Consider the following 17,456-nt stretch of genomic DNA (forward strand, 5'->3'; position numbering starts at 1 on the left):
AATTCCATCTCCAAGCCACTCCACTTGGAGTGGAGCTATGTTATGTAGCTATAAAAAAGGTGTGACTTTATAATTATTTCCAACTAAAAGGCATTTTCAATTAACATAACATACATTATCAATAAACATGCATACAAAATCAATTTAGGGAGGGTTGCCAAAAATGTTTTCAATCTAATCGCTAGAAATCGAGATTTTGATCACCAAACATGACCATTTGGTATGAATATCACCGGACACGAGACCTGGACGATGCTCGTGGAGGACCAACGCGCACTGGGAGTTTTCGAAAGGAAAGTGTTGCGTACCATCTATGGTGGGGTGCAGATGGCGGACGGTACGTGGAGGAGGCGAATGAACCACAAATTGCATCAGCTGTTGGGAGAACCATCCATCGTTCACACCGCGAAAATCGGAAGACTGCGGTGGGCCGGGCACGTAGCCAGAATGTCGGACAGTAATCCGGTGAAAATGGTTCTCGACAACGATCCGACGGGAACAAGAAGGCGAGGTGCACAGCGGGCAAGGTGGATCGATCAGGTGGAGGACGACTTGCGGACCCTCCGCAGACTGCGTGGTTGGCGAAGTGCAGCCTTGAACCGAGCTGAATGGAGAAGTCTTTTATGTGCAGCACAGGCCACTCCGGCCTTAGTCTGATGATAAATAAATAAATAAATAAATAAATAATCGCCGAACACGTTATAATTATTTCCGGGCGTGTACAATCACCGTTTAACAGATCTCATCCTGCATTACTCTTCGATTATACAATATCGTAAAAATATAATGCAGACTAGCTTTAGTAAAATGGGGAAGTTCATTTTCTCAAGAAGAAATACCATTGAAAATCACAAACGACTGGCAGTGGCAGTCAGCAGCTGAGAGGAAGCAGAAGGAGCCGTACTCTAAAACAGGGAGAATAGTCGGAGAATACAACACGGAGCAACAGGTACAGGTTCTATATATAATACATACATAGTCAAAGAACTGGAAATAATACAATTTAGCTGTTACGCTTTTCTCAAATGTTGATCTAGATACTGGTACAAAAACGCTTATAGCTTCTGTGCCATTTAAGGACTCATTTTTGAGCTTGTTGTCTCCGGTTGTAACACATATTGATATAATTGTGATATATTTTTTATGACTGACTGATCGGGTATCTTTTGCAATTTTCCATAAAACGCAGATTCGTCAACTAAAGGCCGAGCTTAAGTAGTTCCTCGAAAGGAATGTGGGTTAATCGTTATGTGGGTGGGTTAAAATCGTTAGACATATATGTAGCACCCTCCCATATTGATAAGATTGATCATTAATCGTTACCTGTCCAGCAATACAATTTAACGACAATCAGACGAATGACTGATAAGCAAGGATGTTATCGATCATTTAGTAATCTGCCTTCGATCAAACTACTAAATGATCGAAGGCAGATTACTAAATGATCGATAACATCCTTGCTGATAAGTTACATCATAATATCACGGAAATGCCATTGTAGATTGTGCAATTAGAACTGATAAACGAAGAACTTTATAGATAGATATTTTCAACAGAATAACTTTATCGAATTGACCCTAAACCCTAGGTTGAAATTTAATGCTATGCTAACAATAAATATGAACTACTTCTTTACTATAACGCAGCGGTTTTCAACCTTTTTGATGTGTGGTACTCCCTTGGACCTTGGCATTGCTTAACCCTCTAATGCCCAACACCGCTTTCAAACGTAATTTTCAATTGATAAGATTTTAAAATGCTTTTGATGTCGAAAAAAAAAATTAGCTCTGAAAATTTAAAGATTGCGCTAAGTCGGCATTGAATAGGAATTTTCAAAAACTAAATATGTTGAAAAATCAATATAAAAAAAAAGATTAACAGATTCAAAAAAATATTTAAATATATAAAAATCAAAGACTGAAATTAATAAAATCGCGAGTTAAAAATTTTAATGCCCAAACCGTGTTTAGATTGATTTTAGAAAACAAAATAGTAATATTGAGCGAAAACAAAAATTTGGGTTGTAGGGGGTTAAGGTATCACACTTAGATTATCTAACAGTATACTGTACTGCTGAACGTTTAAAAATCAGTTCGGTAAACGAATTAATTACCAAACTTACGGTAATTGTTTTTACGATTGACGAACTATCAAAAATTGCCGGACTGTTCGATTATTTCACCAAAATATTTACCATAGGATTTGTAAATTCAATATTCCTTTTAACGATTGTAATGTTTATAATAATTATTATATTTTAATATCAGAACGGTGTATTCATTTATTTATATATTTTCAAGTCGCTGGAATCTGAATGTTTCCCTAAAACATGGAGAAATTCATATTTAGTTCCAATATTTAAATCGGGTGCCAAATCGAACGTCCGTAGCTACCGCGGTATTGCACCTTATATCTTGCATACTATAATTGTTCGAAGTAATTGTTCGAAGCAATTGTTAATAAAAAAAACAATCCATTCAATCACTTCTATGCAACACGGCTTCTACAGAGCTCGGTCAACAGCCGTAAATCTAATAGAATACGTTAATTATTTTTGGGAAGCAATGGATGGTGGTCATTATGTAGAAGCCTTGTACATAGATTTCTGTAAAGCATTTGATCGCGTTTAACCAAGTTATTAGCTTATGCCCATATGCTTCCATTGGTATGCAAATATCACCACATTGTACAATTGGACGAAAGTTACGGACCAAAAACAAAAGGGTGCCGACAACCGACCACCTTCCCCTACTGCTTACGTAAAGCCAAGTTCAGAATATTGCAGCATAGTTTGGACCCCCTTCTCAATTACACATGCAGATAGAATAGAAAAAGTACAGAATTTTTTTTATATATGCACTTCGTAAGTTAGATTGGGTCGTATTTCCATTGCCACCATATATAGCTCGTTGTAAGCTTATTATTAAGGTACACTGGGGGAAGTGGAAAAGGAAAAATCGATAGTGCATGTTTGAATTAGTGTAAAACCAGTTTAAATTATCTAAATGCGTTCAATCAAAATGGGCTATCAAAAACAGTCAATTTTGCATCAACTGTGCGGTAATTCATACCATTTTGGTCGCTTGAAGATTTAGGAAAAAGATTTTTAAAATGGGAGTTGTTTTTCCATTTTCCCTAGTGGGATGGGGTAAGTGGAAAACCCATGTTACCTTGACCTTCACTAGTGATGAGTAGTTACATATAACTAAAATGAATACGATAATTGCTCTGAGTATCTTTTCTGGAATAATTTCATTATTTTAACGGAATAGATCCTCAAGGAATTCTCGTAATAGCTAGGGGAGGGCTGGTTTTGCCTTTTCGAACACTAAGTGTACGTAAAATCTATATGTTCGCCCCAAAGATGAACTTTTTAAAGGAAAAATGGGACTTACAGGGTTATAGACTAATCAACTTGGTTTAACGAATTGAGATGATGTCTGTATGTGCGTATTTGTTTGTATATGTGTGCGCAAAGCACGTAGAAAATTATCAGTTATTCTTAGGCACTTGTTCTTAACCAATATGTTCCCAAAAACAATGCATTCAACGGCGAAACTTGTTATGAATAAAAATTAATGTGAATTATAGAATATATTTACCTATCAGTGCTATTTTTACCTTTCTTATACATTTTTTTTCATATGTAAAACATTTGAAAGGTATCAATACCGATAGGTGGATTTATCAGGCTTTTTCTCATTTATATTAGTCCAATGACCACTGGATTCACAATGATAACAAAGAAGGAACATATTATGATTCACAGCTATCGAAATAAACCCTGGAGGGAAGAAAAAAAATCCGTAATTAGAACATTATCCACTTCCCCCGCAGTGTTTGATACCTGGGGTAAGTGTAAAATCTTTTAATTATTTGCATTCTTTGTACAAACCACTACCAATTGAATGGGGTTAGTTTAATTGTATTATAAGGGTCACCTGTGATATAAATTCACTGGAAAAAGGGACAATTGGTACAAATAGGAATTGATTTTATGAATGCAAAAATCAACTTTTCGCGAAATACCCGTAATGCTGGGTAGATACCTCTTCGTGGTGTGTTACGGGGTAAGTTCTACCATGGTCACATTGCCAGCTACAGGCACATCCTGACCCAATAAATACCTTCCCAATATCCAACTCCATGGTACTTATTTCTTATCTTCCTAGTAACGGTACAGATAAGCGTGGACAGGAATAGTAATTCTAATGCTTTTGTCATTTTTGTCATAGATTGAAATTAAGGACTACACCCACCTTGATTTCTGATAGCAATCTGGACAGAGATTTCAAAGGAAACATGAGTATCACTAGTTTCCAGTCCACGAAATATACCGCAGCAATGCCATGCTTTTGTGTTTTCATATATTCGTAATATATTTATTTTTCATATTTCATTATACTTATTTTTCATATTTCATTATATTTATTTTTCATATTTTTACATTTATTTTTTTAAAATTTCCATATTCTTACATTTTTTTTTAATTTCCATATTTTCATAATTTCATAATTTTACATTTTAATATCTTTTCAATTACGTATTTTATACTGTCCTAATTTTACACTTTCGTGTTCTATTATTTTTGTGTCTTAAAATTTTCATATTATTATGTTTTTATATTATCATATTGTCATATTTAAAGAAATGTAACATTACACTTTCATATTTGATATTTTATTTTGTAATATTTCATATTTTTGTATTTTCATATTTATATAATTTTATGTTATTACACTTTCATATTATAATATTTTTATAATATCATATTTTCCATATTCTTATATTTTACCTATTTTATACAAATACCACTTTATGATGCTTTTATATTTTTATGTTTTCATGCTTCCACATTTTTTATACCTCTATATGTTCATATTTTTATACCTTTGTATTTTTAAATTTCAAATTCCATATTTAAATCATTTGTATTTTCATATATTGGTATTTTCTTTTTTCATGCTATCATATTTTCATATTGTTATAATTTCAAATATTTTATTTTCATATTATTTTTTTGTCTATCTTAGATCTTTATACTTTCATGTAGTTATAATTGAATTGAATTATCTTTATTTACGAGATTTTTGGTCCTAGGCCGATTCATCTCGTGATGTTGTTATAATTTAATTTGCATATTTACACATTTCTATATTTTCATGTTTCCGTTTTAATATTTTTGGTAAAATATTTTTTTATTATTTAATTTTTTATACTTTTTACTTTTTCCATGTTATATATTTTTGTGTTTTAATATTTTTATATTATCTTATTTTCAGATCTTCATATTGTCATATTTTCAAAATTTTATACTTTAACATCAATTTTTATATTTTAAGACATTCAATATTTTCATATTCTCTCGCTTTTATGTTTTTGTGTATTCATATTTTTTATTTTAATTTTTTTTATTTCATGTTTCCATATTTTTTTATACAGCAAATTTTTATTATTTTATTACATTATATTTTTATGTTTCCTTTTTTCATATTATAAAATTTTCATATTTTCATGCTTCTATATACTTATATTGTTGTATTATGTACCTTCATATTTTCATGATTTAACATTTTCATAGCCCACTACAAAACATCCCAGGAATGAAAGCTTCACAACCTGCCATATAACCTTTATGCAGACGACGTCCTGGCACATAACCTGCTATCTGATATTCATGACATTCTAAATAATAATTAAATTCTTTACAATTTCCAGCTTCTTCTACGAGAGATGTACAGCCCGAGTTAACTTCGGCTCCTAGTTGATGTTATATTCTACAAATATATATAATATTTGATATAATTTCTTATCATAATGTTATTCATTTCACTACATATTTATATACAACTACCAAAATAAGAACTTAAAAAGAACGCGATGCGTATGGTACGGTATGTCCACGCATCCTTCAACCCCTGTAGATTCGTGATATGTATCATGTTGAAGTGAATACTTGAACACGATACATCTCGAAGAATCATCTCTGCGGCAAACACAACGCAGTGGGCCTGGCCGCTTTGAAGTTTATGTCATATCACTGGTATGCTGTGAGCCTCAATATTGACAAGAAAAATTATTGGGCGTCATCTAACTCAATTATTTTCCAGGATGCTTTCTTTGTACTGGCTGCGTTTGTGTTCGATTAGATTAGATTAGATTAGATTAGCAAAAATCAACTTTTCGCGAAACCTAAAATTACAGTTCAAGCGTTAACCGCGTTAGTGTATGTATTATACAAATTTCAACATAGTATTAGTGTGAGCATCAAAGTTTATTCTTGCATAATGTTATGATGTGGTAAAAACTGTAAAGTATGTACAATTCCAATTTTTCTAGTCGATTTTTACACTTACCCCCTTTTTCCACTTCCCCCAGTGTACCTTATTCAAATACTGAAACTGCGTCGTGACTTTTCCATGGTATCTTTTATAATTAATATATAATGTCTCCCATAGAATTGACTCCCCAAAGCTATTATCAAAACTGAGCGTCAGGAAACATCCATAAATTACGTAACGCTTACGTAATTGGGTGGAACCGTATGCAGAACAAGACTCAAGCCAGGATGGTGGATAACTACATACATACATAACTTACATACATACGTAATTAATAAATCTTCCCTCACGACAACTGCGACATTGACAAATATTCTCCGTCAACTATCATCGAACAAACTACGCTAATGATGCTGACTTTTAATAAATATTGTGATAATATTGACCTAACGATATCATAAGGTAATGGCACTCTGTTACAATAATGCTAACCAAGAATATTATTTTACATATCCCTATTGTTAACTATTATTAGTTAAGGCAACTAAGGGAGCATCCATGAATTACGTAACCCTCAGAGGGGTATGGCGGTTGCCCGTAGTGTGACAATTCATACACAAATTTTCAATGACAATGGTAAATTTTTACGTTACGTAATTAATGGGTCTTCCCTAATGTAATAACTAAGTCTACAAAAATGATTGACGACACAATAAATAAATAAATAAGTACAGAATGATGTTTTTGTCTTTCTTGTACAACAAATTTGTACCGAAAGACTATCATATCACTACGAAAACGAACTTCGGAAAGCTTCGGAGACCCATAGTGTTATAAACCAATCGACTCAGCTCGACGAGCTAAGCAAATGTCTGTCTGTCCGTGTGTATGTATGTGTGTATGTGTGTATATTAAGGTGGCTCAAAAAACACTTTTTCAAATTTTTTGATGGGCCGCCCTCTTATTCGGTTCTATTTGTTGCCCTGATGCTCTGGACAAAATTTCAGCCAAATCGGTCAACGTTTGGGCAGTGCTAAACTCGTTGAAAGTTTATATGGAAAAATGTATGCAGAAACATCCAAAAACAGTGATTTGCAGTTGGACGGCACAATTTACGATCAAGAACAATGATATTCATTCAGTTCTTGTAGAATTAAATACAGAATGTTATGCTGAAAACCGCGAGAAGATTCGAGTTTATTAGGCAAAGATATTAGCATTTTACTGGAGTGTTGTAGGGGTGAATTTATTTCTATTCAAAGGTAAAAGAAACGAAATTTGCTCAAACCGCACTTCAGAGAAATGCTAATAACTACATAAGCCGGGCAAACTCTAATCTTCTCGCGGTTTTCTGCATAACATTCTGTATTAAATTCTTCATAATCTGAATGAGTATCGTAGTTCTTCTTCGGAAGTTGTGCCGTCCAACTGCAATTTACAGTTTTTGGATGTTTCTGCATACATTTTTGCATATAAACTTCCAACGAGTTTAGCACCACCCAAACATTTACCGATTTGGCTGAAATTTTGTCCAGAGCATCAGGGCATCAAATAGAACCGAATAAGAGGGCGGCCCATCAAAAAAATTGGAAAAAGTTTTTCCCATACTAATTTGAGCCACCCTACTGTATATGTGTGTGTGCACAAAAGCTTAGAAAAACATTAGACAACTTTTCTTATAGTAATCCTCAACAGATTTCCTCGCAACAAGATTCATTGGACAGGAGGCAAAGCCTAGTTGATCACTATTGAATTTGATAACGATCGACCGTTGAGTTTAAAATTTATAATGAAAATGATACGTCGAACCATATTAGTACCATATAAGGTAGGTGTCTTGGCTAAATACGAAAAAGGCAGTACATATCACTACTCGGTGAATTAAGTTGGGTTTTATTATTATATTTCAAAGTTACTTATCAACATAAGTATTTTCTTATGAGGACAAAGAAAAGCGGCTGTTGTCAAGTACAACGTATCGTGATGTATATAAATATTCGTAGTTCAAACGAGCTGTTGCTCTGTTACCAGCTTTCCGGTTCAATTATGTCAGGATTTTGAGTGGAATCCAGCTGCTGAAATTATTATAAATAAAAGTGTTAGAACTGCAGCCTTTACATGAAAACAAATATTATTTTCTACTAGTTGACCCAGCAGACGTTGTCCAGCAAAGTAGGCGAAAATGCGCGTTGTGGTCTGCCCATGCGAAATTTTCATACGAATCTTAATTTCAATTTTTCACGATTTTCTCAACCTTATTCGTAATTTTTACATGAGAAAATATCATATAAACCTATAACAGACTATAACAAACGTATCTGCTAAAAGAACGAAAAAAATCCATCCAGCCGTTTTCGAGTTATGCAGATACGAACACAGACCATTTCATTTTTATTATATAGATATATTATTATTATATTATTATTATTATATATTATAGTACTTTGAAATCTTTTTGATGAAAACTTTATCGATGCTAATCATGATTTACATTACATTACAAATGGAACATTTCTGAAACATTGTGTTACTGGAACAGTATAGAGTAAGAATAAAAATAAGCTAAATAATGTTTATTATGAAATAATATGACTTGCCTTTCTTGGAAAACCGTGTTGAACCCTAAACCTTTTTCTTCATTATTTGGAACGGAATGGATGTCGTAATTGTCCAAATTATTTTACAGTATTTCGGTAATCTATTTTTTTTCGGTATTAGATTTTGACCGATTTCGGTAGTTGGATTCATTTACAGTATGTTCTGTATTTTTTTGACCTCCTCCTTGAAAAAAAATACAAATTACTGTGGGTTCAGCGAAAGATTTAGAAAACAACTGTAAAATCTAGGGGGGGTCCCGTAGCGTAGTTGGCTACACGTTCGCCTCATAAGCGAATTGTCATGGGTTCGATTCCCAGCCCCTCCACTAAACCCTTGTCAGTCGCCAGAAGCGCAGTCCGTACGGTGGCGTTTTGGGGAACGCGCCTCACCGACACGGCTGCCTGATGACGACTGACAGACCTGTTCTTCTCGGAGGCATTCCTCCAACGTTCTTCGATTAATGGCAACCGAACAAAGCAACGATCACTGGATTCACCACATGGACAAATGAACACAATGGACTCACGATGATATGGACTGGCAACGACAACAATAACGATTTATGGACATCTAAAAATAGATTCTGTGTGGACTCTGTACAGCAGAGTACCACAGTAGATCACGGCACAGTAGCGGTTAAGAACACAGAGTGCCTGCCAAATAAATACACGAATAAAAAAAAAAAAAACTGTAAAATCTTAATTTTCACCATAATTTTGTAAAAAATACGTTGTTACCGAATGAATTCGGTAAAAAAAACGAACAACGAAATAAAATCTGAATGTGTATACCTTAGGATTTTTTGCAGATAATTGATATTCTATAGTTAAAATATGTTTCTATTTTAAGCCTTTAGATAAGTTAAAATGTACCCAGTAGCTCACAAGGTAGTATAGCTAATGGATTTTCATAAAAGATGAACTAGAAAAAAAAAATCACAATTCACTCTAACGAAGATAAAAGATTTTCATCTAGTTTCTATCCACAAAGATATCAAAACTAGTGAGTGGAAACAACTGTGGAAACCGCATTAAAATTCGGATAGTCCTTAAAATTGCCAAATCCATGAACAATAGGAAAGCATGTACCAGTTGTGGCTTTATTCTTGATCTTGGAAATGTCCATAATGGGACCACTAATGCGACAATTGGTGATTGGTACAAAGGACGAAAAAAAATTAAGCAGATTTCTTTTTTACAATTATGTTTTGATTGTTTTGGAGGAGAATAAAAAAATGTGCTATGGTGACATATGAATTTAAGTTAAGAGTTCAGCCTAAAAATCACTTTAACATGGTCAAAGCGTGAACGGAACGAATCGCAATGTTTACAAGACTTTCCGGGAAGAAGCCGTGATATTGATAACAAAACATGATATGAACTTGTTTGAAATAAAGGTAAAAATAACAAGAAAAATTATAAAAAAACGACCGACACCGAAATGACATAAAAATATCAGATTTTGCTAAACAAGAACAAATTAATAGCTCATGATATTGATAAGTTCTTGATAATAGCAAACCTGATATTTTTATGATATTTCATTGCAAAATTTTGTTATCTTCGCTTGCTATTTTTACTCTTATTTCAAACAAGTTCATATCATGCTTTGTTATCAATACACGTTTTACTATTAATGAGCCTTTATCTTCTACCCGGGTTGTACAGCACACCAAAATCTTTAGAGGTTGTTGCGATAATTCCCGGCGTTTATATATATTGTTCGACTTTTTTCAAAATTGAAAGTAGGTGAAAGAACACTAAATCGGCTAGAGCCATCTCGAAACTTTATGAAAATTTGGCAGAAGGCTTTTTTTAGCATCTTCTTCTTCTTCTTCTTATTGGCATTACATCCCTAAACTGGGACAGAGCCGCCTCGCAGCTTAGTGTTCATTAAGCACTTCCACAGTTATTAACTGCGAGGTTTCTTAGCCAAGTTACCATTTTGCATTCGTATATCATGAGGCTAACACGATGATACCTAATGCCCAGGGAAGTCGAGGCAATTTCCAATCCGAAAATTGCCTAGACCGGCACCGGGAATTGAACCCAGCCACCCTCAGCATGGTCTTGCTTTGTAGCCGCGCGTCTTTCCGCACGGCTAAGGAGGGCTTTTTTTAGCATAAAAACTTCGATTCTGGGCTAACCGGTTGAATTTTTGATAATTTTTGAAAACATGAAGAGGTCCACTATACATGCATAACATTAAATTGCTCTAATTAATGATTTTGTGTGTGTTACTTCTACGTTCCATATCATTAAATTGCTGATTTGATTATAAATATATGAGATTGGGTTGGGAGGGTGCATCAGAGCATCGACAAAGTTGCAGCTGGGCAATGAAGTGGTAGCCAATAGGAGTCATGGACGGAAAGTACTAGTAGTTCACGCCTATTACTTTTATCTTCAGTTTTAAGCCAGTTGACGCGCCCTTCTTCAATAAAACCATCTTGTGGAAAGCTTGACGAGTAATGCAAACTCTATATTTCAACTGGAACTTGGCATACTTTTCAACTAGTATTATATTATAATATCCTCATTTGAAAGCTGTTCTATGCCAGCCATCGTATGAGTCAAGGTGAATACAAACAGGTGTGGCAGTATGCCAATTTCATGATTCAGCCATCTTGGATTTATATATGGGGCAGCCACCGAGTTTGTTTATGTTTTGCACTGAAAATGAATTTTTCACCCCCGCGCTAGTCTCTCCATTCTACCGTCGAAGTGAGTGAACCCTGATATAAGAACCCTGGTATGAGTATGTATCGTATGTGGCAAGCACAATGTCCAGTGTGTCAAGAATGTGTCCCACCCGAAGACATCCTAGACAAGACCGAGAGTCGAACACGCCACCTCCGGGGTGACGACCCTGCGCCTTTGCTCGCAAGCTCACTGGAGACCATAAACTGGGGATTCATTCAGTAGTTTCAGAAAATGCAAACTCATTTTTATTTACACGATTCACGAAACAAGGATCCTCTTTTATTTCATTTTTTAAAGTTATTCAATGAGTGATTAAAAGTTTCGTTAGAAGTTCCTGCAAACCGGTTACCATATATCTAACTTTTCTATTGGCATCGCAATTCTGTGGTAGGAGCCAAATTATGATAAATCCAGGGTTCTTTAAAAATAGGTTGGCTTTCATCGATATTCGTTTAAATTTATTACGTTCTGTTGTATTTTCTATCTCATCAAAAAAAAGGATAAAGCATTCACGGTATCTTCGGCTAAAGGAAAAATCAGTATCTTTGAAACACCCACTACACGAAATAGGTTTTCCTCTTTCACGGAAGTCCATTTACAAAATTCACTAGGAGTGCTTTTTTCCCATACATTTGACCCCTCCATCAACATGATTACCATTCAAAATTGATGTAGAATTTGCAATGAAAATACTGAAAAAATGTAAATGGTATGTATCTTGTGTGAATTTGTTAGTGTTTTAACGTTAAATGGATAGAACATTTTTATGTCCTTATTCAAGTAAATATTTAATCTTAAATTAAACTCATTAATGTGATGTTGAAGGGCAAAACATTTTAAAAGAAGTTGGGTTGCTACTAAAGTTGGTTGTCAGCTGGGCAATCTTCTCCTGGACTATGCACAATGTTCGTTTCATTCTCATTACCATCGCTACGTATGAGTCACCTCACATGACGCATGAAAATGATCTTCCCCAGCTAATCGTACACTGCTTAACACTACAATCCTAGATTACAAACATTTTTCGTGCTTGATACAGAAGTCCTTAAATTTTACGACCAGCATTTGATAAAATCTCTTCGTAATCGGCGCCTAAGTACAAATTGCTCTGCTGTGCACAATTCCACATGCTTTTCCTTGTCCGTTCAATGTTAACACACCATAGATAAGTAATAAACATCGCCGGTAGTACTATGCTCGCTCTTTGGCGCGAAGCCTTTTCTCCACCAGATTTATTGCAATTTCATGACCATGCTGTCGCTGACTGCCATGCCGCCACAACGAACACGTAGGACTCTTTGCACTGTGTTGTGTTGGTTCGTTGTGCTCTTTGTGAATAGAAAGATATGGTGAAGCGGTAGCATAATAAAAAGGAAATAAAATTTGATACAGCTCCACCTGTTGCGCTCTCTGCCTTGTGGCTTGATGGAAAGGCAAGAAGGACTTTAATATACCTACTACACAATACGCTGGTATGCCGTAGTATGCAGACAATAAGAACGATAAATGCGAAAAGTGTACTCTAGTCGTCGTCGTCGTCGTAGTCGTGCATTAAGAAAATCTGAATATATGTACCAACTCTGTTCACCGTCGTATTTCGGAATGAATGAAAAGATGAATGGAGTTGAGCTATATAGTGGAGGATAGAATGGGAATTGGTGGGAAACTGAAAATGGATTTTCCGACAACCGAGCGTCTTCCTGTCCAGACTGTTGTACATATGCGAAACTTTACTGTGGTACATAATCGTATTTTAAATAGTTCAACAATGAAACAATTGTAGAGTGATTTTACACTTTTTTGTTAAGTTTATGTTGAATAACTACCTATAAGCTTGTCTTAACAGCTTCTCAAAAACAAACACAATATAGAAAGAAAAGTGTGTTTTTGAAGTACCTACTACTGAAATCTTCTCACGAATTTCCCCATGAAACAGAACCACATTTTCTTCTTGATATTCACCCTGGACTAGGAAGGAAACAAAAGTTGAAAAAAGATTAAAAAGGCTCTTATTTAATTGAAATTTCCATTATTGCGTCAAATTTTTATTGAACAGTGGATTTTCGAAACAATAAACTCTCTTAACTCGGACAAACACGAAGTCGGAAAATGCAGTGGCTCGTACTGCTGTTAGTGAGATTTTGACATAACAGATGCAACCATTTCATGACACAGAATATGTTGAGGAATGCATATCGGTTGTTGTGCTCCAAGAAAAAAGTCTTTTTTAGAATCATTAGTTTCTCGCGTAACACGGTGAAGAGTAAAAGTTTTCGAAGAACCCAGGTAACCAAAAAGCATTAAAGTAAGCACTATAGTAGCATTATACTGGCATTGCATATGCTCCATGCTGTAAATAAGCATTTTGAAAACCTGGCTGTTCTAAATAAGCATTCTCAAAGCAATCATGAGAGGCATAGTCTTATAATAGCATTTTGAATGCTCAATGTTGTTTTTCGTTAAGTGCAGTGGAACAGCTACATTAGTGCCACTTTAAGGCCTGTAGTGTTCATACGTCAAATGTTTTCCAATATGGAACCATATAGCGGGGACTATTTGTCCAATGAACTTACATTTGAGAATAGAAATCGATACGTGCAGAATGTTTTTTTCCATTCCGACCATTGACAGGAGTACTTGTCGTTAACCTAACCCTATCACTAATTACATAGTTTAATAAAAAAATTAAAAAATATGTTCCATTTCAAAATGAAAATACAATAACGATACAATTTGAAAAAAAAACTATGTAAAAAAAGAATTAGAAAAAAAATGCCAATAAAAAAACTTTTTTTCTTGTTTTTAAAATTAAGCACTTATTCAGCATTTCGGATGCTGAATAAATGCTACTCAGCAGAATTTCTTCTTTATCGATAAAGTAGGATTGAGCATTTAAGCAGCCATATATTGGGCCAAAACCTGCATTAAAATAGCATTAAAGGCGACTATAGGGCTTATTGGCATTTAATGTTTTGCAGTAAAGGCACATATAATGCCACTTAAATGCTTTATATAATGCTTACTGGTTACCTGGGAAGATTTGTAAGATCACGATTCTACTCTTTTTCAATCGATGAAAAGACTGGTGGGAAAAACATAGATTTTATCAGCATATTTAACAGATTTGCATGACCTTTTTTCTACAAGATTAGGGAAACCCTTTAACAGTAATTTTTAAACCTATTCGCTGGTATTCGAGAACACAGTAACGAAATTCCCATTTTCTCAAGGGGTGATTCAAACGACCACTACTTTTTGAGATTTTTAGACCCCCCTCCCCTCTCTGTCAAGTTTTTTTATACCGAGTGTACGCACTGTTACAAAATCTTGATCCCCTCAAACTGTGGACGTCATTTTTGAACGACCCCCAATACAGTTTACTAATGTGAATAATGAACCTTAGTTCTATACAGAAGTTTTAGCCATTCTAGAAAAATTTAAAAAAAATGCTTTGTTTTGAAAATATATTAAAAAATATGTACCGAATATTTTCTGGGACGCCTCAGGTGTTTATTCTGAAAATTGGCCCATGGCTTTAAAAGGTTGGGCAGGTTTAATTTACACTATCTTAAGCTTAAACTGCACAGATGGATAATCTTTCAACTATTATAATTGCCTTGTGCTAACTTTAAAATGGAGATTTGTTGGAATTCCCTCAACAAGTTTAGTTATAAGTAGTAGATGCGCTAATTCACAAATGTATCATGCGTCATCGTATGCTCGTATGCTTATATGATTATGGAGGAACCAATGTCTTCTTAAAAAGTACTAATGGGGACATAAACATATCAGACTGTCGAAATAGCTCAGTATTTTAACTAGTATATAGTGACTTCAACGCAAAGGAAGTGTCAACCCCTGCTATTTTGTGTACTGTCCGCCATCTGCACCCCATCATAGATGGTGCGCAGCACTTTCCTTTCGAAAACTAAAAGTGTGCGTTGGTCCTTCCAGAGCATCGTCCAGGTCTCGTGTCTATAAAGAACTACCGGTCTAATAAGCGTTTTGTAGATAGTCAGTTTGATACGGTTGCGAACTCTATTCGATCGGAGCGTTTTGCGGAGTCCAAAGTACGTACGATTTCCTGCCATGACGCGTCTCTGAATTTCTCTGCTGGTATCGTTATCGGAGGTCACCAGTGAGCCCAAGCACGCGAATTCTTCAACCACCTCGATTTCGTCATCACCAAAACAAATTCATGGTGGGTGGCTTACGTTGTCCTCTTTTGAGCCTCTTCTTATCATGTACTTCGTCTTCGACGTGTTGATGAATAGTCCAATCCGTTTAGCTTCGCTTTTCAGTATGATGTACCTAGGCTTCCTCCATCTTCTCAAAGTTGCGTGCCATAATATCTATGTCGTCGGCGAAACCAAATCACTGGACGTACCACTCGTGTCAATCCCTGCCCTTAGTATTACTCCCTCCAAAGCGATGTTGAATAGCAGACACGAAAGACTATCACCTTGCCGTAACCCTTTACGCGTTTCGAAGAAACTCGAGAATGCCCCTGAAACTCGAACTACGCACATCACGGTGCTCCTGTCTTTTATCAATATTGCATTGTGGGCTTCGTGGTCGTGCGGTTAGCAGCGCCAATCGTTGACGCATGTGCTACGGAGTGTGGGTTCGAATCTCGCCCCGGTAAGGAGGAAGCTTTTCGTGATAGAAGAATTCTTCACTGGTCCACTGGGTGTTATGTGTCCTTGTCTGTTGTCTCATGCTAGGTGTTAAGTGTTCAGTCTGTACAACCCTTGGTCGAAGACGGTGCTCCTGTCTTTTATCACCCGATCCATCGTCGCCTTGATCATCCGTATCAGTTTAACCGGAAATCCGTTTCCGTGCATAGCTGGTCCCGATCGATGATATTATATGCGGCTATGAAGTCGATAAATAGATGATGTGTGGGCACGTTGTATTCGCGGCATATCTGCAATACCTGACTTACGGCTAACACCTGATCTGTGGTAGAGCGTTTACCCATAAATCCCGCCTGGTACTTTAAGAGAGTACCTGTATAAAATTTATAATCATACAATGGTTAAATAAAATGAGCCGAATCGTACATGACTTTTTGATCTATGGACTCATGCTTGATTTGAATTATTTTGAAATTTTGAGTTTTTCTCTGTACTGTTCTGCATACCATTCCCATTTATCAGGTCGAAAGAGACGGGTTCGTATTTTATCGGTATTGCATTAGTTTTATCAAAGTTTTGTGAATTAAAATAACCAAATTGAGATCCCTATGTATTGATTTTCAACCGTTAAATTATTCCTCCACAGATTTTTAATAATGTGGAAGTAGGTGAACATTAGTAAGTAATATGAGTAACATGTTGATTGTCAATTACCGATGAAAATGATTGCGTTCAGTTTTCCTTAAAAATTATTGAAGAATTGTCTACATATACAGAAATTTCTACATATAACGAATTAATTTTGTCACTTAATCGAATCAAATTTTCTAACAATGAAAAATGATGTTTGAAAATATGTCAGTGCTGTATCAGTAAAAATTAAGAATACCCCAATGTATCCCAGTAGCCTCTACAGTTGATGAATACACGTTTTCAATTCATTCAACTTCGTTTCAGTTCGCTCTGGCATCGACCTCCTTCCATGGTTGCTAGCGGCAGGCAAAATCTCATTTCGTCCGGCAGCGGTTTTGGGCTTGGTAGTTTGTCCACTGCTGTGCGATTCCCGTTCCACGGGCTCGTGACGTTCCTTAAATACACTTTTTTGTGCCGTTGCGAAACAGGATATCCCCGAAAAAAGGACTCACCCAAGCAGAGGAGTAGCGGATTATGGTCTTGGTCCTGTGTGCACGCTCTATCTCTACCCCATTCCTCTCCGTTGACGCTGACTGCTCTGGGTT

General features: G+C 35.5%; 1 protein-coding gene across 1 annotated transcript in view; it reads right to left on the bottom strand.

Moving 5' to 3' along the window:
* Positions 1–848: 848 nt before the first annotated feature.
* Positions 849–17,456, bottom strand: part of LOC134209713 (nucleolar protein 4-like) — a 141,448-nt gene continuing 124,840 nt past the window's right edge. Inside the window, exon 7 of the mRNA XM_062685725.1 lies at positions 849–905. Coding sequence (XP_062541709.1) covers positions 849–905 — 57 coding nt within the window. The remainder of the gene's footprint in view (positions 906–17,456) is intronic.

Source organism: Armigeres subalbatus, chromosome 2 (genome assembly GCF_024139115.2).
Source record: "Armigeres subalbatus isolate Guangzhou_Male chromosome 2, GZ_Asu_2, whole genome shotgun sequence".
NCBI classification, from domain to species: domain Eukaryota; kingdom Metazoa; phylum Arthropoda; class Insecta; order Diptera; family Culicidae; genus Armigeres; species Armigeres subalbatus.